Below are 23,036 nucleotides of genomic sequence, written 5' to 3' on the forward strand. Positions count from 1 at the left end.
AGTTGCGTGAACATGATGATCACCCCTCTTGCAGCATTCTCCAACAGCCTTCTGCTGCCCTGAGTCTTGCTGCTGGTTGTCCTCCAAGTGACTGGTGTCCCAAATCCCCAAGCTGTACCAACCCGTGCTGCTGTGAGGGCTGCATAAAGACAGCAAGCTTCATGTCTGGCCTCACGTGTGGTGCTACAGATGGATTCGGCAAGCCAGTGGCAAAGGGTAGTGTTACAGGCAGCCACATCCAAAGGACTCTCCTTCACTGCACTCATAAATTCCACTCAGACAGCTGGCAGTTGATGCAAAACCGGGAGGAGCGGCTGGAACACCAGATGGGTGTGCTGCCGTTCAGAGCAACCTAGACAGGCTATAAAAATGGGATGAGAGGAATCTCTTGAACTTCATTAAAGGGAAAGGCCAAATTCCGCACTAGGGGAGAAATAATAAACAGAGCAGTGCAGGGTGAATCCCAGTTCTTGGGGGTTCCTGGTTGGCAGCAAGTTGCATATGGGCCAGCAATGTGTCCTTGAAGCAATGGAGGTAAATTGCATCCTGGTCTGCTTTAGGAAAATCGTCACCAGCAGCTTGAGGGATGTGATCCTTCCCTTCTGTTCAGCTCTAGTGAAACACATCTGCAGTGTTGGGTTCAGTTCTGAGCTCCCCAGTACAAGAAAGTCACAGACATCCTGGAGCAAGCCCAGCAAAGGCCCACAAAGATGATGAACTGAAGCATCTTTCTATGAAGACTAACTGAGAAAGCTGGGACTGTTCAGCTTGGAGCAGAAAAGGCTCAAGGGGGCATATCAGTGTGTGTACATACTGTAGAAGACAGGGCCAGACTCCTCTCAGTTCCCAGTGACAGAACAAAAGGCAATGAGCACAAATCGAAATAAAGGGAACTCCTTCTGAGAATAATAAAATTGTATTTTCTTTTCACTTTGAAGGTGACAGAGCAGAGCACTTGCACAGATTGCCCAAAAAGGTTGTGGAGTCTCCATCCCGGGAGATACTCAAAAGCTGTCCGGGCATGGTCCTGGACAGCTGGCTCTAGGTGGGCCTGTGTTGAGCAGGGGTGTTGGAGCAGTTGACCTCCAGAAGTGACTTCCAACCTCAGCCATTGTGGGATTCTGTGAAATGTTTACTACACTCCAGTAATCTTACACAGTTATACAAATAGGTGCACTTTTCTCTCTGCCCTCAAAGGGAATCTGAGATCTCCATGTTACGTCTTCACAGTGAGATTTTTCAGAAGGTAAAGTTCCAAACTCTAAGTCCATGAGTCATGGAAACATTGATTTTGAAAGGTTTGTATTTTACCCCGTTTAAAAGTTGTCTGTAGTTACAATTACTTTTTGCTTGCCATCAGAATTGTTTTGGTTTTTTGCTCAAATTGAAAATATGTTTGTGTTTTCAAAACAAATGTCATTGTGGAAAAAGAACCAAACCTTGCCAATTTTTTTCACAGCAGGAATGTTTTCACTGGCTGGATCTGGTAAACCACTTCTGAAGAGAAAATTTCATTCCAACACATACATGTGTACACACACACACATGTATTCGAATGTCCACGTATTTTGCTTTAAATTCGGGCTATGTTAAGTATTCCTGTGGAACACGTTCAGGTCAGGTGTGATCAATACAGCTTGGGTAATATGTTGCTAGTACCTCTCTGCTTTGAAACAAACCATCTGTCAGTAAATATTTCTTACTACCAAGTCCCCCAGCCACACTGAAACCTGGGTTCTCATCTGAGTATACAAGTATATCGAGTTTTTCTCTGATATATAGAACAGAATTATATTGTATATCTTAACTGCTATTTTATTATTTCACATCAAATCTTTTGAAGATGAATATTTTCTGAGATAGTATTTCACTCAGGAGAGAGAAATCATGTTCCAGCTTTTCCTTCTTGACCAATAGACACTGAATCAGTCTGAAGAGTAGAAGATCTTATAGGCTGTGTTAATTAAGTCTGTAACATAATACGAACTTTTATTCAGGAAATTCTGTGAGTTCAGAAGTATGGCACTGGTAGACAAGCTCTGCAGTGGATTTTAATACAATCTTTTTATATCAAATGTATAATATAATTTTATATGGAGTTTACATGCCACATCCTCTTTTTCTTTGCAGGGTATATACCCAGTTACTTAGACAAGGATGAGCTATGTGTAGTATGTGGGGACAAAGCCACCGGATATCATTATCGCTGCATCACTTGTGAAGGTTGCAAGGTAAATGGCACAGTGGGAAAGTGGGAATCAGAAATAGCTCTCCTCCATTATACAGACTTCCTGAACTGTGCTGTCAAATCAAATAAAGACAGATTAGAAGCTAACAAGAACATCCAGTACTGATGATAAGCCGTAGCTGGCCGTGCTGCTGCTCTTCATATGCATAAGGAATATAGTTGGTTTTTGCCGTGTTTGCTTCTGAAAAGAAAACAAGAAATTTAGATTGTTGTTGTTGCTGTTTAACAGTTAGCTTTTGAATTTCCATTTTTTAACGTTTCTTTAGTCATATTCTCAGCCAGAGTACATCAGCATGTTCCCAGCAACTCCACTGAAGCTGTTTATGCAATAGCTGAGGTTCTGCTTATGGCCATGAAGAGTCTGTAGTGATTAGCAGTGTTCCAGTGCCTCTCATCATCCCTGTGAAGAAGCAAAAATCAAAATCCCTTCCACGTACCCATACTACTTTGGGAAGCATTGACACCCAACCAAAATAATTTCAAAAAGATTTTGACTTCTTTAACTTAAGCATATTGAAAAGTGCTTTCAGCCCTAAAATGCATCTCCAAGACTACATGGAAAATTAAATTAAAAAGGAGATTGCTTTGGGCAAGTAAATAAAAAAATTGAGTAACAGAATCAGGCACATCTTACATGATTTCACTGCCATGAATTTGCCTGAATAGCTTGAGATTCTGTAAGAATGCTATTCTGTCCTGCAGAAAATAAAAAAATACTGTTTTTCTAAATGAATGGGACCACACATGTCTTGGACCAGTGTCATGAGACTAAGCCACAAAAGTCTCATTCTGTTCATCCACAAAGTCTGGAACATTTCGATCTGAGATTTTGGGTTTGGATTGGCTTTAGAGCCCCTCATCACAGTACAACACATTGTGTTGAAGTTGTTCTTTTGGTTGTACATCATTGCCCTAAGTTACGTTTATGAAATGCACAGAGACCTAAATAGCCTATGTATAGCAGATCCATGATAATATTCATAATGGTTTTATACATACATACAATGTATGAAAAAAATACTTGTATCTTTAAAAAGAGTAGTGGAGCTGCACAAGTGATTCTTACACATTTGCGTCCCGTATACCAGATGATAACAATACATAACATGTATGAATGCAACTTAATTCAGATATAATGGGACATAAGCAGCAGTGTGGCATTATGAAATATACTTAGCTCCCAGCTGAACAGCTGTATCTCTTGCTGGCTTTCCTGCTAAGGTTTTTGTTATTTCAACTCAAGTAGTTAGTTTTATGCCTACCAGCTATTTTAGAGACATAGCATACAAATCTGCCTTTATCTTCAGATGCAGTTCTTCTGTCTGATGTACAATTTAAAATAATGCTTATGTGCATAAGGAACTGAACTAACAATTTGCAAAAAGTAATTAATTTCTTGGGAGAGCTGCATACACATTTCAAGTTGTATGATTTATCAGCAAAGTTATATATTTTATCAATACACAATATATATAATCAATTTTCAATTAATTTGTCATTTACTCATTGCTTCTACTCAAAGTCACTTTAGTTTTGTAACAAGAATAATCAGGGCTGACAGCCAAAGATTTGCTTTGGCAAGTGCTTTTGTGAACAAAGCATCCTCACATGTGATTTCTGAAGAGTCAATGGCGAGGGATTGAAACACAAATGAACAGTGAGTTCTGACATCACTGATATGTTTTTCCAGACTTTACCCATTGCACCTACTGCTATATAGGTGCGTAGCAAAGGAGTTTAGGAAGAGTTACTGCCTACAATACAATGTGCTTTCTTTTATTGATGAAAATAACACTTCTGTGGTGAAGTGTTTGGACAGATACAGAGAGCAGCTTCTTTAACTCATTGTGTCTAGAGATGAACGAAGAAGGTGTTTTGCAAAAAAGTTTCTGAGAAATGCAAAGAAACGAGAAGGTGAAATGGGCTGTCCCAACGCAGGTGATGGAGAGCTTTGCCATCATAAAGCTACAGCTACATTAAATCCTGTGCAAGGTTTGGAAAACAGAAGCTCACTTGCTGAGATTCATTAGAGATTTTTCCATCTCTTGCAGTAACTATTGATAACCCTGTGACCCTGGTTGTCTACAGCCATCTTAGGTCTTCAAGGAGGAGAGAGGCAGATCCTGTCTCTAGGAATTCATCACAGGGTTGAGAACAGAACCAAAAATGGGTGTTCAGTGGATGAGAGTTTGAGACTTATTCCAAACCCCACATAAGGATATCTTGCCCATCATTTCCTGGATTTTATCTCAACACAACTGGTCCCAGTCTTGCAAAGGCTCTCACACAAGCTTTATGCCACTCAGTTTAATTAACATTTCAGATCTTAACATAATTAAGGAAGAAAGAGTTGTACTTTTAGCTCAAGCTGAATCTTGTAAGATAAAACTCTAATGAGGACAAGGCTCTTTATTGTCTTCACAGGAGTTAGGAGTACAAGCTGAAATACAGACTTATCTGTGCATGTTAATTCAACATTCTATTTTAAAAGAAATTGCACACTGCTGTAAGATTTTACTGGGTGTTATTTAACATGATTTAAAAACAGACCTTTCACCTACTGAAGTGAAGAGACTATTCATTAGATAAAATCCCAGCTGAAGAGATTATTCATAAGGTAAAATCTCACTTGAATTTTGCCATTGTTTTGACTGAAACCAAAGCCATTCTCAGCAGCCTCAGTCAAACAGGACCAGGGTATCAGTGTGTTCTCTGTATCAAGGTGATCCCACGCTGCATTGCTGAATGTAGACAGTCTCAAATAATGATGAAACTTGATATTTAAGTGAAGTCTAAATTTCTTGCTTTACAGCCTATCTTGTTCTTATCTTGCAGTCTTGGGGAGTTTATCCAGCCCTTGCAAAAGTCAGTGAGAAAAGTCATGTTGAAATTATTACTGAGATTATGTCCATAATGTTCAGAGATAAATTTTAGCTGATTTCTTTACCTACAACGAGGCTTTATGGGGTGTGTAAATGAGTGAATTCAGTGGAGTTGCATTAGTTCATGTGGTCTTAGGATCTGTTTAAATTTGCAATATATATCTGTATTATGATAAATTAGATAGATAGATAGATAGATAGATAGATAGATAGATATAGAGAGGAATCTTTGGTCGTGATGGGGCTTTTGAAATTCTGTGGTAAATACAAATTAAATCTGCTTATCAGAAATAATTTGTAAATTAGGGATCCACTGTTGTCAAAGATTGCGTAGACTGTATTTGCAAAATCTTTGTCTTGCCCAGATTTGGTTGGTTCGTTGGTTGGTTATTTGGCTTTTATGGAAAGAAAGGAGTAGAACTGTTTGTGCTCAATCCTTTAATAGCACAAACACACCACCATTCTTACTATCTGCAGAAGCTGCTCTTTAATTAAAACTATGTGTATGCCTTTTAATATCCTTCAAGATGATTACAGAATTTGGAAAGGGGCTCAAAATAAAATACTACATATACAAAAAAAATTTAATGCAGTAAAACATAAGACTATGAGAAGACATGTACACAGTATTTGTGCCTCAAGACAGCATTACTTACACCTGTACTTACCTAAGATGTCTATGTGTTTTTAATTTTTAAGGAAAATCAAGAGAAATGCTACACACTATAAAACAGATTTGAGAGTTTTGAGAGTTTCAGGGAATTAAGTGTGTTATCTTGCATACTTAGGTACATGTCTAACAAACCAAAGCAGCTCCCAATTTTTAAAAATTGCTCAGTGCTAATGTTTTCCAATGTATTTATGTCTTGCACTTAGGGTTTTTTTAGAAGAACCATTCAAAAGAACCTCCATCCAACCTATTCCTGTAAATATGAAGGAAAATGTGTGATAGACAAAGTAACAAGAAATCAGTGCCAGGAATGTCGCTTCAAAAAATGTATCTTTGTTGGCATGGCAACAGATTGTAAGTATATTTTCCTGGTTTTCTTTCTTTTATCTTTTTTTTTCAGTGTTTGTGTTTGCTTAAAGTATGTTGATTGATGAAGCTTGTTAAAGTAAAGTAGAACTGTGGGCACTTTCCTGGTTTTAATAACTGGTGCCAGGGAATTGCACTCACTGCATTAAGCCACTTTCATAGGACTATGAAATTTTTTGTTTATCCTTCATCAGGCTGCACCTTCTCCTGGCCTTATCAAGCTGAGTAACAGTAGGAATGTTCACTCTTTGGAGGAGAGGAGGGAGAAATGCATCTGGATGGACACTTTGCTTGAGATAAAAACATCTTGTTTAGAAAATTCTGGAGGATGTGAAATTGAATGTCATTGTATGAGTCATCCTGCAGTTGTTTGTTTTATTTTTAGCCCTGAAGAAGTTATCTGCTGCAAAGATTTTGACTCTCATTCTAAAGAACTAGAAAATATGGCTGTAAGATTAACCCTTAGAGGTCTTCTTTTCCTGCCATTGCACAAGGATTTACACCAATAACTTCAATTACTACAAATGGGAGGAAGTCAGACAAAACCCCCAGTAGTCACATAAAACCCCTTGTGCCTTCCTGGTTGTTGCCAGTATAATCCTTTGCAGAAGAAGCGATAGGAAAACAGGCCCAATAAACAACAGAAAATTTGTCTAACTTAGTATTTTCATTGTTAATATAATGTATAACTGTGGCTTCTGTCTAGAGGGAAATAGAATAAAGGAGACAATTTCATTGTGGCCAGGTGGACCTTCAGGAGAGGGGCTGGATACCATTGAAGTGGTGAGCAGAGCAGCCGTGGGGCCTGTGCATCTGGGGTCACTGGAAATAATAGGACTCTACAGGAACACCATGTAGCCATTTTTGGGGATTAGGGAAAGAGCCAAAGGCAGGTTGATCTGATTGTGTCATGATTCAGGTAGATGAGCCTTCTGTAAATAAGCACTCCCACTTTCTTCAGTCCATGTTACCTTCTTCTGGCTTCCAAGAAAGTGTTCTGCACTTCAGAGCAGTGAGTGTGAGTGTGCTGGTACGACTTTAAAGAAAACAGAAGTGCATCTTTCCCAACATGGATTACTTCAAGTCCAAGTTATAGGAGCACTTTGACACCTCACAAAGTTTTGCATTTTAGTTTTATTGGTGGAATACCCTGAGGGCAATGGCAGTATACAAAGCATTACCAGGAAGGTGAGTCATTCTTTGCTATCCAGGCTTCTGAGATAATGAAGTTTGAAGGGAGAAATAAGAGAACTGTCTCAACTGTGGGTCTTGCCAAGGTACTTCCTTACTGATTAGTTAAGGTGTTTGTAACCAACTGGTACCTCAGGCACAGAAAAGACCAAAGTTCTGACAACCTTAACAGCTTCCTGCCATTTTTGTATGTTTTTTCCCCTTCTAGTGGTGTTGGATGACAGTAAGAGGTTGGCAAAAAGGAAGCTGATAGAAGAAAATCGGGAGAAGAGACGTCGGGAAGAGCTGCAGAAAACCATTGGGCACAAACCAGAGCCAACGGATGAGGAATGGGAGCTCATCAAAATTGTTACTGAAGCACATGTGGCCACCAATGCACAAGGAAGCCACTGGAAGCAGAAAAGGAAATTTCTGGTAAGGGCTGTTGCCTTGTATGCTGCTCTTGGAGCCACGTTCTGTTCTTTCTTCTGCCTTCCCAGCATTGCAACCCCAAAGAGATTTTATCTGCCAGTGTACTGATGTTTATGGGAAAAGGATGATTTTATGTAGTTATTACTTCCTTTTTCATGCCTGAACCTCAGTGTTTGATCAGACCATGTATTTCAAAAGATAAAGAGCATGTTGCTATGTTAAGGCTTACTCAGCTGGATACTTTTATTGTGCTATGATAAGAAAAAGTTGAAAAATTGTTTCGCTCCTGATTAAGAACAGAAGCAGTCTATAATGCATACTGTATCTTTTTAAATATATTCTGTCTAGGGATAGTTGTCTTTATTAGGAACTATCATAAAACATTGAAAGTGTTAGAACAATATAAAGTTCTAGATGAAAGCTGGTATTTTTTGTTAATAATGCATGGGTTTTGCTTCTTTTGGTTAATGGTGAATACATTAATGAAAATAAATTAGGCAAAGAAAATTAATTTCTGTGAGAACAAGATGATACATACACTATGCCATTGGGATTTCAGCCTAGAAAACAACTTACATTTTCATCCTATAACTAAGGATCAGAAAATAAATGGTGATTTGTGATGCTCAACCTTAAAAAAGGATTTATTTGATTTTTCTAAATCAATTTTTAAAGGAAATAAGTGCAGAATGCAAAATGCTTACACAGCACAAAAAAGGGATTATAGACTGCATTTCAGGAATACACAGGGGCCTTTAACAGTCTGTGTATACCAAATCAGATAGAGCACACTCATCCTTTTGCAAGCCTAGGCTCCTACTGCATAATTTGCCATGGGAATTTCAACTCACTGTTGAATTGCTGAGAGGAATTATGTATTCAAAGCAGCTGATCTCTTTTATAATGTTGGGGTTTTTTTTAATTCCAGTGACACCATCTAAATTTCTATGTGAATGACGTGTGTTCATAGTACTCTACAGTCAGGAAACCACAGCCAGTTGTCACTGGCAAGAAGCAAGAGAGCATTTTCCAGGGGTGTTGCAGAGCAAGGTTTGTGGTGCTGGTTTGAGCAGATCAAGAAGCAGCTGAAGTAGTCCTTTTGGTTGCTTCGACAGGAGTGCTGTTCTTTGGGTGTCACCTGGTTTGGGATAAAGCCTGGGTAGCTCGAGGTTGGGGCTGGGAATGAGCTGTTGAAGAGCAGGAGAAGATGACAGCCTGCCCCAGGAGCTATGGATCTACCCTTATGCAGCTGAGGCTGGTTCTTTGACAAGAGGAACTTCATGGAGGTCCTGACCTCTTCTCCTGTTGAGTTAGGTGGCAAGGGCTCCCCTCCCATGTGTTAGCTTTATATGGCTCTGACTTCTTTTGCCTTTCCCAAGAAAATGCTGTGCTCTCTTTTTCTCCATAACAATGGTTTGCGTGGGTTTAAGCATTTGGTCTTTTTGCTTGGAAGTGGTGAAGGTTGTTTATCATGAGCACACAGACAATGCGGTTTAGTTACCCAAGAGTCAGGGAGGGAGAGAGTCTAGAAATTAGTTTGAGTTTTTTAGTAGAAACCATCAGATAATTGAGCCCAGTCCTCTTCATTGTTCCTTTGCAATTCATGCTTGCTTTATTAACACATTGCTGAGTTTTTTCTTGTATGAAGTTAGATTTGGATTCACATTGGTGACAGAGCTGTGGAAGGATCTTTTATGATGTGTTTCTTTTAAAAAGTAGTTGAACACAAGTTTTTATTACAGACAGTACTTTCAGCACCTCCCCTGTTTAAGTGTCTCATATAAATGCCATGGGGCCCATCAGTCTTAAAGGTCTACTTCTCTGGATTTTTTCTGTTTTTTAATGTGAACAGAATGAAACCTCTGTGTGGTGGTTGGTAGGTCTTTTGTAACTGCAAAGCCACACTTAACAAACAAAACAGCTTTGATATGCCTGTTTTTAAAATACATGGTAACATTGACCAGCTGCATAAAAACCAGATGAACAAGTTCAAGTGCAGTTGGAATAAAAAACCTCTCATTACAGATCCTGCTTGAAACTTTTAAATTGTATATCCCTAATGAAATCCTCAAAATATGATTTTTTTCTCATTTGGAGAAGCCTTGAGCTGAAGTCATGCAACAGGCGGTTTTCAACCAAAATTTTACCCAGATGAGTTCAAATTCTATTTGCATTATCCAGGCCACCTTTAGGTTAGCTGGTTCTTGGTCATAAGTTGTTTTACCTTGCACATAAGTTATTTTAGCCTTTTGGAAACTGGCCTTGGCAATTGCCTGGGGGGGCCCTGTGATATGAGGCAATCTGTTCTGGGGAGACTTTCAGAGCTTTGAATAGGTGATAGAGCCTAATTCTACAAAGCTTGCAGCATCTTCTCAGGGGTAACATGTCTCCTTAACTCTCTTTGCTTTTAGAGAAACTTGAGAGCTTTCAGCACCTGTAAGGAAAAACATGCCTATGTTTTTAAGCAAAAGATGCATGTCCTTCACCCATAAAGTACACAGATACAGACACAAAGAAGAAACAGTGTGCGCACAACAGTCCAGCTGCCTACAAAGGATGGGTAGCAGCATACCAGTCACCCATTTCTCTGTGCAGTCACCTCTTTCACCAATCCCTTACAAATAAATTCTCATTTTGTGATGTAATGGACTTTACTTATAAAGAAAATAGCGTTGCTTTGTATTTTAGCATATCTTCCGTCACTGAGCAGGACTTTTTAGAGTATAAAACAGATTTTTTAGAGTATAAGACAGATTGCTCCTTTAAATATCTTTGTTTATATCCTTAGCCAGAAGATATTGGGCAGGCACCAATAGTTAATGCCCCAGAAGGTGGGAAAGTGGATTTAGAAGCCTTCAGCCAGTTTACAAAAATTATCACACCAGCGATTACAAGAGTGGTGGATTTTGCCAAAAAGTTGCCTATGTTTTGTGAGGTAAGAAGACTTTCTTGCACTCCTCATTTATATGCCTGTTGTTAAAAACTACTCAAAATACTCTGGCATGGAACTTTAAAATTCAATGTGCCTAAAGTTAAAAAATTAAAGACACTCAAAATTGATGGGACTAGAATCATCTGGACTTTCATGAGTTTTCTTTTTCCTGTGATTACTGAAATCCTGAGTTTGTTAATCTGGAAGTCATCGTGGTTCATTAGGGACTCAGATGTGTCTTTAGAGGTGGCCTTGAACAAAGCAAATGAACAGAAAGATACTGTCTAGAAGCATCGCTGATATGTTTCATAAAACTTTCCAGCACACAGTTCCCTACGTATCTTCCAGTTCCTTGGAAGGTACAGTATTGTAGAGTTGGGTCTATGCAGTAAAAAATCCTTCAAATTCAGGAAAGCACCCCTATCCAGGAGTGGCACTTGCCTCATTGGGTTCCCTAGGCATGCTTTTCCTGAATGGGGAGGTTGTGCACAAAGAAGTCTGTGAAAATAATGGATTGTCATTCCAGGTAGATACTCACATGTAAATATATAGTAAATAGACTCAAAGGCTTGGTTGCACATTAGAAATGCAGAGGCCTTAGGCTGATCTCATTTGTACCAAGGTATCATTTTTATTGAAGGACCAGATGCAATGGTTGATTCGCGGCACCAAGGCTAGAAGATCTGCGCAGCTATCAGCTTTCGTCGCTCTCTGGCCCTTGACACCCCAATTTAAGAAATTATATCAGAACTGCAGCTTGAAATAATATTTCAGTCTTAATAATCTAAATAATTTTCATAGAATCATAGAATGGTTTGGGTTGGAAGGGACTTTAGAGATCACCCGGTTCCAACACCCCTGCCATCAGCAGGAACACCTCCCATTGCACGCTTTGAGGTCAACACCCTACCAGGAAGGAAGGGTAAGGCAGCAATTACTTTCTACTCTGCTGTGGCTGGCAGCTTTTCTTTAAGGTCAGTCAGGGAGAGCTATGTATGTCCTCTGGCACATACAGAACAAGAAGAGGTAAATATCAATAGTTGTCATAGTGTAAATATCTCACCCTGGTCAGCCTCTACATTGGCGCCATCAAGTCAAGGAAGCATGAAATAGTAGCCAAGCATGAAGATTTTAAAATACAAGGAATATGTCCATAGATCATGAGGCCCCTGCAGCATTTAGCATCTGAGGGAATCTGTCCCCTCTGATCTGGCACTTGTTGGTGGGAAATTGCAGTGACATACCAAGGTAGTCTTTTTAATTTAGAAAGCTTTGCCAGTCACACACAGACTTCAGTGCCCATCTGACATCTCCTACCCCTCCTGGCTACCATGGGCCCACTTGTGTCAGAGCTAGGCAGGAAGCATGGATGAAGAAGTCAAGGCATCACTGAGCATGACCTCTGTATGTTATGTGGCTCAGCTGGACAGGCTTTGTTTTCAGCTGAGCCACTGTGTAAACCTGACACCTGCCCATATACAGCAAGATCTGATGGCAGGGTGAGGGACAGCTCATGAACACAAAGGAGTAGGACAGCTGTCCTCCAAGTTGTCACATAGCACTTGCTGTAGCATGAAGAAAATGACAAATGTTTGCTCCTTTTTGAAGGGGTACCCTCCTGTTTACTTTGTTTCCATTATGATTTTTAACCCATATCTTTATGGGTTAAAAATCATACTCTGTGGGCTGTGGATTTTTTTATGAGAAAAACCCCTCATTTTTTCCATAGGACCTGCAGAGCATTTAAACATTAACTCAGTTCATAATTCCAGAAGCTGTCTGAGAATGTAGTAAATCTCTGTGAAAGGGGGACATGACAAGGAACATCCATGGCCACTTACATTTTCATGGCTATTATTCCTTCTTTTTCACATCTTTGGACACATGCAGAAGCCAGCAAAGCACTGTGAGTGCCCAGCTTAGTTTGTGTGCATCCATTGGCCCCTGCCTCAAAACAAGAATCCAGTCCCAGAGTAATCAAAGTATAAGAAAAACTTCATTTACTTCTCAGCATTTCTGCTGTTGTTTCCTTCCTGCTTTTCTTTCTGCTTAGAAGATGAAGATTGAGGAGCATGTAATAAGTTTCATGTGAGTTTCAAATGTCAAGGCTGCAGAGGTTCCACAGTGGATGAAGCTGTGTAAACACCCTTGGAGTTAGCTCAGCTCAGCTGAGTTCCACGGTGCTGCATTGCACATGTGTCCTGCAGAGGTGAGCACCTCAGGTTCCTGCCTTGTGCTTTTGCTCCCTGCAGAGAGAGAGGAAAGGACAACACATGGCAGAGTTTCAGTCACATTTGTTGACCCCACTTCTGGAAGATGGTCTTGTAGCAACACTCAGGTGATGAGTGTAGGTAGCATTAAAACCTGCACAGTTGAGAGTAGAACTGATGTTCAAGCCTCCTTCCTCTGGTAACTCCTGCTACTGGCTGATAAGACCTGAGGCCTGGCATCTGTGAAACAGGTGTCTCATGTATCCTTCAGAATTAGGGAAGCAGGTGAAGGATAGGCATAGTCAGACCACCACTATCATAAAGAAGTTTTAAGAAGGATCAAGTAGAAAGAGAAATCCTCATTCACTTAATGGTTCACTAATAAAACAGCTGACGCATCACAAAATATCTTCTCTACTGTTTTTTGTTTCTTTTCTACTATTCTTCCTTCTGTTTAGAGGTTTGAAATTTTTTTCATTTCTTTTCTTCTCCCTTCTCTCTTCCTTTCTTTCATGTCCCTTTTTTCACTGCCATTGCTTATTCCAGTATCTCTTCATGGTTCCTCTCACACATCTGTTCTCGTTTTAAATTTTTTTAACTCTGTTTCTTTCCCTCCTTCAGTCTCTGCTGCCAAACAGTGGGATTGTCGTTGTGTAGCAAGACTGCTGCTGTGCCTGTGCAGTCTCCCCCACACTGCTGCTGAGCTGAGGGTCATCTGTAGGGAAACTGATTTGCCCTGAACAGGACAAATCAATTTTCTTGTGTATCAAGAGCTTCACACCTGAAGCTGGCATTGCTGGAAAAGTAGCTGTATGACTCAACTCCTTTTCCTGACCATGGCTAGCTTTGTGCTTAAAACTCTTCTCTAACAGGGAACAGCTTTCCACTTGCATTAGGTAACTCTGCATCTTTTCCCACCAAATCAATGCACTTGCTTTGCAAGTACACCGTTGCCATGTAAACCTATAGTTCATGGGGGTTTCATTTTGAATTGCGAAAGAGGTAAATATAATAATTTTATATAAATCAAAAATAAATGGCTTTTTCTCTCCTTTCAAGCCAAGTAGAAGTGTGTTTCTCTTTTATATGTGGGACCCTTGATGTTCACATATGTGAACAATCTCAAAACTGTCTTAGTGGGTTTTGTTATCATTGAATTACCTATGAAAACATAAAGGCATGCCTTATAGAATGTTCTGCTCATGTGTCAGCATCCTGGTTGTACTCTGTAAATACAGAACCTACATCTAACAATTTGGACAGCTTGCTTTTGTTAATGTCGTGGAAAAGACACGTGCCCTGAAGATCACAGCTTATACACCAGCATAAAAGCTGTAGCTATACCATAGATTTTCTGCCTGTCCAGCAATATTGTAGCGAGCTCAGGGAGAACAGCTTTACTAGATTAAGTAAGATTAATTAAATAATTAAGTAGATTAATTTATTATGGATTCATAAATTTCCTGTTGTTAAAATGGGCGGTGAGAATTACTGCTCCACCAATTGAGGTATATCCTCTAGATATAAACATTTATTTAATTCCTTTTATTTAAAATACAGTCCACTCTTACAGACCCTCTCAAATGTCTTTCTTTTCCTCTGGTCAGGTAAGAAATAAGTATGGCTGGTAGTGAGTTTAACTGGGATGGCTGAGGTCTGTACCAGCCCCAATTATAGTTTATTCTGCTGTGATAAGTTGTAAGCTGAGGGAGCCAACAGCTGTGTCATTGCTAGATTTCCTAAGGGTGTGTGGGGATGCTAACCAGGGAATGTTAACCTGCTGGCAGTTCCTGAAGGCAGGAACACAGATCTGGGGGGTTTGTGCAGTGCAGTCAGTGAGCAGCGTGCTTGGAGGGGAGCTGCACCCTGCGGGGCAGCGTCCTGGGCTGTGAACCACTGCTTCATGCCCCTGGATTTATTGTAGTTGTAAAAGACACACAGTTTGACAAACATGATTTTTTTCTTTGCCATTTATAATTTCTGCAGCTGCCATGTGAAGACCAGATCATCCTTCTGAAAGGCTGCTGTATGGAGATCATGTCCCTCCGAGCAGCAGTTCGCTATGATCCCGAGAGTGAGACTTTAACACTAAATGGGGAGATGGCGGTTACAAGGGGCCAGCTAAAAAACGGGGGTCTTGGCGTAGTGTCTGATGCCATTTTTGACCTGGGCATGTCTCTTTCTTCATTTAACCTGGATGACACCGAGGTTGCCCTTCTTCAGGCTGTTCTGCTCATGTCATCAGGTAAGAACAGAAATATATTGGGGTCCCAATCATTTTTAAACTCTTTGGTCTTTGTCACAAGCTTCTTCGTAAAAGAAATAAGATATGTTAGATCTTGTAGTGCTGACTAGAGTAATGTGGGAGAAATTTTCTCTCAAAACCCCAGTGCAGCTTAGACTTTTTTTGGTGAGCAGTGGGAAAAAAATTCAGAGTGTTCAAAGAGATGGACTCAAAAGTGGTTTTGGTAACACACCTTCCTCAATTTGGTACTTGTGGTTGAGCCTGGGATGATCATCAAGAAGAAATCAGTTCTGATTCTGAGCCAGTTTGCCTTATAGGAAAAATGGATAATTTAGCAACACAGGTCCTTATGATAAGTTCCCTCTTCCCCTGAGTCACGTCATGCACCAGGCGATTCCTCCAGATCTCTGCAAGTCTCATATGTTTGGTTTGACTTGCCTTCTTGTTTTCCTAATTAACAGCACCACTTTTTCCTGATGGGCATCTATGAGCTGTGCTGTTTCCCTACACTGGGACCACTTGCAACTGTCCATAATACAAAACCAGCACAGACAACTTCATATGGTTTCCAAAAAATTTCTAACCTTCTCAATTTGAGTATGTGTTCAAATATGCTTCCAGTGATTGTGCCAGCCCAAAGAGGAAATTCCATTCTTGGGCAGTGGCAGATATGGCAAGATTTTGTTATAAGATGGCTTTGAAGATCGGGCACTGAATAACAATACACAATCAGTGATTTACAAGCATTAACTGCATCTGAGATAGAAAGGTTTCCACATTAATCACAACACAGCACTTCATCTTCCCCATCAAAACATTTTGATTTCTTTTTAGGTGCCTGCACAGTGAATCAGGAGCAGGGCTTTCAGAAAGCAATTCAAAGGACCTGCTTTCCCAGAAGTGTCTCCTGAGAACTGACTTGTGAAAGGAGTTTTCCCAGTCCCCATCTGGCTGCCAGTTGAGACAGCCGGATTTTTGGCCTTTGTTGTTCCTTGGTGCTCCATAACATCTCACCTGGGATCAAAGCATGATCAAACTATTGGTCAGATTGTAGAAAAAACAGATAGAAAGGAACTATAATTTAGATATCTGACAAGGAATTTTTTTGTTTCTTTATTAGTTGTTTTACAGAAAAATGTAGATAGAAGCCTTAGCTGAAATCAGGGATCTGTTGCTCTAGTCACTGTAAGGAAACACTCCCCAAACAGCTACACTCTAACTGAGCAAAGCAAGCAAAAGATGAAGAAAGGAAGGATTATCTTCTTGTTTTAACAGGGATAGTACTGACAAGTGAGTTGTCCTGAGTGAAAGAAGTTTGTGGCAGAGCCACAAATGTCCATGGTCTCTCTCCTTTCTTTCCTAGCATCAGAATCATCCTATTTTTCCTGATTTATGATCAGGAATTTCTTAAAGCAAATAAGTAAGAATGATAATTCTGCTGCTTTGTATCTACAGATCGCCCAGGCCTTGTTTGCGTCGAGAGAATAGAAAAGTGTCAAGAGGGTTTCCTCCTGGCATTCGAACACTACATTAATTACAGAAAACACCATGTTGCACACTTTTGGCCAAAACTGCTGATGAAAGTGACAGACCTGCGAATGATTGGAGCCTGCCATGCCAGCCGCTTCCTGCACATGAAGGTGGAGTGCCCCACAGAACTGTTCCCTCCATTGTTCCTGGAAGTGTTTGAGGATTAGAGAGACTGAAGTGGTTCTCCACACCCCCGTCGCACTACTGGCTGTCATTTCATCCCATTGCCCAGCTCTTCTCACCTGTTTGTTCTTCTTCTTTCGTGGTCTTCTGTTTCTTGAGACGGGGCTGGGGTTTTGTTTGGGTTTTCTTTTGGGGTTGCTGGGGGGCAGTTGTATACACATGGATGAAAACATCCCTATAATGCGGGTACTTGTGACTATTGCAATTTGTTCTTCAGTCCTTTGATGTGAGTGCTTTGACAGCTTAACAGTGAAAATATGAACAGACCAATCTCATTCACCAGCATTTGCGTGGTCACCAGCTCACACCCATCATAGCCTGGAAAATAGGGGAGAGAGATGGAAGTGGCAGAAAAATAAATTGGCCTTCAAGGTAAAACAGCTACTGTTAATTTGACCCTGACAGTTCTGTCTTGTATTACCTCCTTTTGCTGGGTACAACTGACCAATTTATAATATGAAATTTCTGGTCTTCATGATTGTTTCTATCGTAACAATTACCACTATGATCTAGGATCTTTATCATCATCATGATCCAATCATTCTCTGAGGTTTGTTCCAGCAGATGCAGTTTAACTGTGCCCCATAAAACAAGTACTTAAAATAATACAGAGTGTTAGAAAGGACTGAGTCTTTTTTTTTCCATGTGTATAAGATATTAAGACCTTCAGTTATTCAATTTGGACTCCAGATAACTTCACTGGAATGTTTGTTAGAGTGAGGAGGGAAATTTGATCCTCTGAGGTGCTTTTCCTGAGAGTGGAGGGGTCTGCTCTTTCTGAAGTGTGTGGAAAATCCGTCACTTTGAGGGAGAAGGCTCTCTGTCAGGATAGCAGGCAGTGTCTCAGAGTTATTCAGGGATATGAGGGCTCACAGAATGAGGACAAAGAGAATAAAACATACGGGGTGACCTTCAGATGGGACAGAAACCAACTGTGTTATTAACAACACTCAAGACTGTACAGCTTTATCCCAGTAATACAAATAGTGTTGCTCAGCAGTAATCCTTTGGTTTTATATATATATATATATAAAGTTTATATGCACATATATATATAATTTTATATATATATAATTACAAATCTTCAGCAGATGTCTTAAACCTATTTCCATATTTTTACCTTTTCTCTCTCCTTCTCTGACTCTCTCGTGTGTGTGTGTGTGTGTGTGTGTGTGGATCAGCTGGGTTCTCCCTCTCTGGTGTCTGTATGTGTTTCATTTGACTAGATGTTCTCTTGATTCTTTTAATTTATTTCCACTAACTGCACTAGCAGGAACCAAACTGAGCAATGACAAAAATATCCTGCTGCCAAAGTCTGCAAGCCAGTACTCACAGTCCTGGAATGTTTGGAGGCCAGTGATGAGGACATGGTAGGCAGAGGTTCCTCTCTGTCATCCATCTCCATTCAGAGATGTTGTCTCTGGGTTTTATAAACTTGACATTAAACCATCTTCTGGATTTGTATGACACATCGAAAGCATCTTTCTGTTCTTCCTGGGAACCAGAGACTTAGTTCATGTTTTTTGCACTGCCTTATACCCCACATTCTTTCGTGTTGCGCATTGATTTGTACCAGTTTCTTTCTCTGCTATGTATTGACCCATTTGCCCGGCAAGTTGTGGGCATTGTTGGAGTGGATGTATTGACTTTAAGAGCTCATGGCCAATATCTGAACCCATATGTTATGTGCTTATCTGCTCATAAAAACAGGATACTCAGGAAAACTTATAAATTGAACATGGTATATGTGTTTAATTCTTCCTACCCTTCTTTCCCTGCATCATTGATAAAATATTTGGAGTGCTATTGGGCATGTTTTTAGGGATGTGGAATCTCGTTCTCCCTGTTCTTTGATACCATATGCACCTGTGATGAGCTATGAGCACTAAAGTTGTCACTTAGGGGTTTTTTTGTCAGAACATGAACCACGTTGGGGTGTTTCGGAGTTTTTTTGCAGGTAGCAGTGAAGACACACCATTGGAGATTCATTCTTAAATATTTGCTGTAGAACCTCTCTTGTTGGCTATGTTTGCTCCATCTTGAAGCGTGTGTCTAAACAACATCTCTATCCAAATTCCTTGTAGAGCACTGTCTTGGAGACAAAGAGTCAGAAAGTAGCTCTTTGGATAGGTGGTTTGGGGTGACTTGATAGAGGACTTACAGCATACAATAGGGGACTCAGAAAAGCAGTAGATCCCTTACTTGCGGTGATGCCTTCACAATCTAGAAACAAAACAACACATTTTTGAGACAATATTAATATAGCAGGGAATATAAAAGCAGAATTGGAGGCCTCCAGGTGCAAATATGGCAAAATGCGTATGTGATGCAGGACTTCTACAATTTTATAAGTTTAACAAATTAGCATATTTAACAATAGTATCCAATTAGAAGAGCAGTTAGTTAAGTAATCCCCCCTTTTGGTACTGCCCTATTTGGAGCCTGTCCCCCCCTCACCAAGTTTCTAGCCCCATATTTATTATGTCTAGGATACATGGTGACAGAAAATAACAATAAGACATCCTTGGCTAAAGAGGCAAGACTAAATAATATTTCGGGAGTGTAGCATAATATGTGTTAGAAGGTTAGCTTATTGTTCTAAAATGTACGGAAAGAGGGGTAGGAAAAGTATTGGGAGCTACAGCCATGTATTAGAAATCTACAAAGCTACAAATATATGACAAATATATAAAAAGCTTAGGCATCAGCACCAATGCCAACAGTGGCTTGCAAAGAAAAGAGAAATGTGCATGTCTTCTGAAGCTCTGTTCTGCCATGGATCTGAGCTTTTGACTGTGCTGCTGATGGGACCCAGGAGAGGAAACATCACATCTCTTCTAGTTCCAAAATGCTGATGCATTTTGGAGCTGTGCTTAGTCAGGGTTCAGAAAATCAGGCCTCCTTCCTTAGATGATTGCAGATGGACTGAAGTGCCTAAAATCAGGCAGCCAACTTGGGCAGTTCTGGCAGTGCTCTAAGCAAAAAGGACATACACCAACATGCTTTTCTAGCTTTTTAGGTTTAGTTGGAGTCTGACACTAATTAACAGACTGAGTTAGTAGGATTCCCTAACTGAAAACTAAGGCCAAGCTCTTAGTTTGACAGATTTGATGTACTGACATCTAATGGCCTCTGATCTCCTACCAATCTTACTTCATGTGACTTCCTTTACTTCCTCAATGAGACTGCTGGTTTATGTGATCATGACAGCAAAACTAGCTGAGCTTAGTTCTGCAAAGACATACTTCTAAATATCAGTGGTCTCAAGCCATTGTGGGATTGAGCCCCTGGACTGACCACCTCAGTGGCAGACACCAGCGCCACAGTCAGCACCCTTTGTAGTACCTGGCCTTCTGAGTGAAATAACAAACTTATGCTTTCCAGTGCAGTCCAGAGTCTTGTTTCTGCTGGTGCCACATGGCTCTCATATTTGCTTTGTGGTTCTACACGTGGGTCTTACACAGAAGGTTTTTTCTGTCAAACCTGATTGTCACCATTCGTGGTATTGCCCTGAGTAACATGTGCATTTAGATACTCATTTTATGTGTAATCTCAGTTAAGTTGTGATATTTATGATATATATAGTGCGTGATCATGATTTTTGTTTACATTCTGCCAAAATGTAGACGTTAGAGTTAGACCTCCCAGGTCCAAAATCATCCTTGAGCAGACTGCTTGCTTCTTCAGAGGCAGGTATCAGAAAGAGGAAAAAACTGTCCAGAAAGACCATTTATATCAGAAATCTGCCAAGAGAGAGCTGTTAATCACAAGCAGAGCATGTCATTGCTAGTGATGTATTTTTATGCTATGGAACTCTAATCTGTATGTGTCATATTGACTTCTTGCTGCATGAATCATAAATTTTAAAAATCAGTCTTATGGTTTTGAGATGTAGCCAGCATTCCTAAGGCTAAACCTTTTTCATTAACAGAATCAAAATCCACAACCAAGGAACGTTTTCCTCTCACTGTGAGAGCAATTGAAAGTGTTCAACATTTATCTTTTCACAAAAGGAAGAGGCAACAGAACCTCTTAATGTGTCTTGTTATTGTGATCATCTGGAAATGATTGCCAGACGTTTCCTTTTGATATAGTAATGAAGTGATCTGTATTTAAATTTTATAGAGAGAATTTTATTCTAGTGTGATAGAGATTTATTTTCCACTTTAAGACTCAAAACGGTGTGAGCACGTTTTTGGTTTTTTGTTTTTTTTTTTATTATGGTATATTTTTGCTTTAAAATTAAAAACAAAACAAAAAAAAAGGTTTGGCCTTATCACAAAGTTTTAGTATAGATGTTAGCAAATGCAAAGAGTATGCATTATTTGTGTGTATCCACATTGACTGATGTCGCCTTCAAAAAGCAATATTGTGCAGGTAATAAGTTGTTTGTGACTGTCCATTGCACAGTTTACCTTCTTTAAAAGCTAACCTTGTTTATGCACAAGACAATCAACTGTAAATCTACATCAGCACCCAGGTGTGGATTAAATTTATGTAAATTACTGAGCACAATGTAAAACATTAAAAGACACTTTATTTAATTACACATTTAATGTTGGTAAAGATAGTATCAGGGCATGAACTAGCTGACATACTGTAATTTCTTTTTCTCTTTTCCTACTTCCTTAGCACTCTACAGTTTCAGTTTGCTCATAAATACATCAAATTAGTCATTTATAATTTTTTTAAAGAGGAGGGTGGTTTGGGTTGGTTTTTTTTATGAATTTGGTTGGGAGGACTTACTACTTTGTCTATGAGGTTTGTGGGTTTTGCTTCTTTGGTTTACTTTTTTATATCAGTTTCATGCCCTGAGGGTAAGACAAACATTACACCATACAGTAAAAAACAAAGTACCTTGGATGATGTATTTTTTTGCAAACAGTGTTAAGAGTTATGCTAGATTGGTAATATTTTTTCAGCCTAAAATATATTAAAAAAAAAATCTGTGATCACAAATGTTTTAAACTATCTAAAGAGAAAATTTGTATATTTGGGGAAGAAAATAATTTTTACATAGCTTTTGTATGCAGATATTAAAATGTAATTATGAATATAGTGGGCATAGATAACTGTGTAAGCTTGAATTCTAAAAAAGAAAAAGCTTATAACTGAAAAGTGGTCCCGGTGTCTCTGTCTCTTTGTTGCAGGCTCTTTTGTCAGCTCTGTCTCACACTTCCAAGCCAATGGAATGGGAAAAGTAGGGCCTAGAGCACAATGTTTTATCAGCTCTAACCTGTTCACATTTCTGTGTTTCTGCATCCCTTTCATCACCTACCTCATATCTTATCTCCTCTCCTCCCTTCCCTTGGGCAGCCAACCAAAGGTTTTCACTTCCTCACTCTTCACAGCAGCCAACTTTAATTTACTCCAGTGAACTGACTCTTGATTTATGTCTCACTCAATTACATTTTTTAAGGGAACGCCCTTTCTTTCCTTCTCCACTCCCAGTCTAAACAGGGATGGTGTGACAGGAGCAATAAGCTTCCCATCTTTCCATACTTTCCATACCTTGGTCTCCTACCTACTGGAGATCTTCTCATTCAGATATTTTCTCTAGTCTTATATTCCTTTGCAGTTCTTATTTCTCTTCCAGTCCTTTCATTCCCATCAGGAAGAAAAGCCAGACCTATTGCCTGGATCCAAAGTAATTTCTTGGCCTGTTCCAGATGGGAAACCTATTTTAGGCTGCTGTTTCACGGTGATTTCCACAGGCATTTCCTGGCTGGTTGCCAGCTCCTGCTCCTGATTCCCTTCCACATGAGGTGCTGGGAGCCTTCAGAGGGATGCTGAGCTCCATGAGCTCCCTCTGTCTGGCACCCCTGGGAGCACATTCCTGACTCCAGGCTTAGTGTTCCTGGGGAGGGCTGTGCCAGCACCTGGAGGGTTTGTTGCCACTGAGGCCTGTGGGAAGAGGGGCTGCCTTCAAAGGCAGGAGCTGTATGTGAGGAGCCAGAGGGAAAGCTTGAAATCCCTGCTCTGCCCTAAATGGAATCCCTTCAAGCGTTCCAGTTCAGGCACCCACATGGGGAAGCCTTGCCAAAGCCTCTGCTGGGTTTGCACCGAGCAAGCAGCAACGTGGGTTGCTTTGGCCCCCCGGGACCAGCTCTGGAGTGAAGAATTAATCTGGTGTGTAAAATCTTGTTTACTCGATGTGAAGAAATAGTT

At 40.1% G+C, this 23,036-nt stretch overlaps 1 protein-coding gene across 10 annotated transcripts in view; it reads left to right on the forward strand.

Annotated features, from left to right (window-relative positions):
* Positions 1 to 21,989, forward strand: part of THRB (thyroid hormone receptor beta) — a 157,209-nt gene extending 135,220 nt beyond the window's left edge. For all 10 annotated transcript variants that reach the window (XM_048301974.1, XM_048301951.1, XM_048301920.1 and 7 more), the window contains 6 exons: positions 2,131 to 2,231; positions 6,007 to 6,154; positions 7,566 to 7,771; positions 10,557 to 10,703; positions 14,897 to 15,155; positions 16,611 to 21,989. In XM_048301974.1, the coding sequence (XP_048157931.1) occupies positions 2,131 to 2,231; positions 6,007 to 6,154; positions 7,566 to 7,771; positions 10,557 to 10,703; positions 14,897 to 15,155; positions 16,611 to 16,852 (1,103 nt within the window). In that variant the 3' untranslated portion in view covers positions 16,853 to 21,989. The remainder of the gene's footprint in view (positions 1 to 2,130; positions 2,232 to 6,006; positions 6,155 to 7,565; positions 7,772 to 10,556; positions 10,704 to 14,896; positions 15,156 to 16,610) is intronic.
* Positions 21,990 to 23,036: the final 1,047 nt, after the last annotated feature.

Source organism: Corvus hawaiiensis, chromosome 1 (assembly GCF_020740725.1).
Source record: "Corvus hawaiiensis isolate bCorHaw1 chromosome 1, bCorHaw1.pri.cur, whole genome shotgun sequence".
Taxonomy (NCBI): Eukaryota; Metazoa; Chordata; class Aves; order Passeriformes; family Corvidae; genus Corvus; species Corvus hawaiiensis.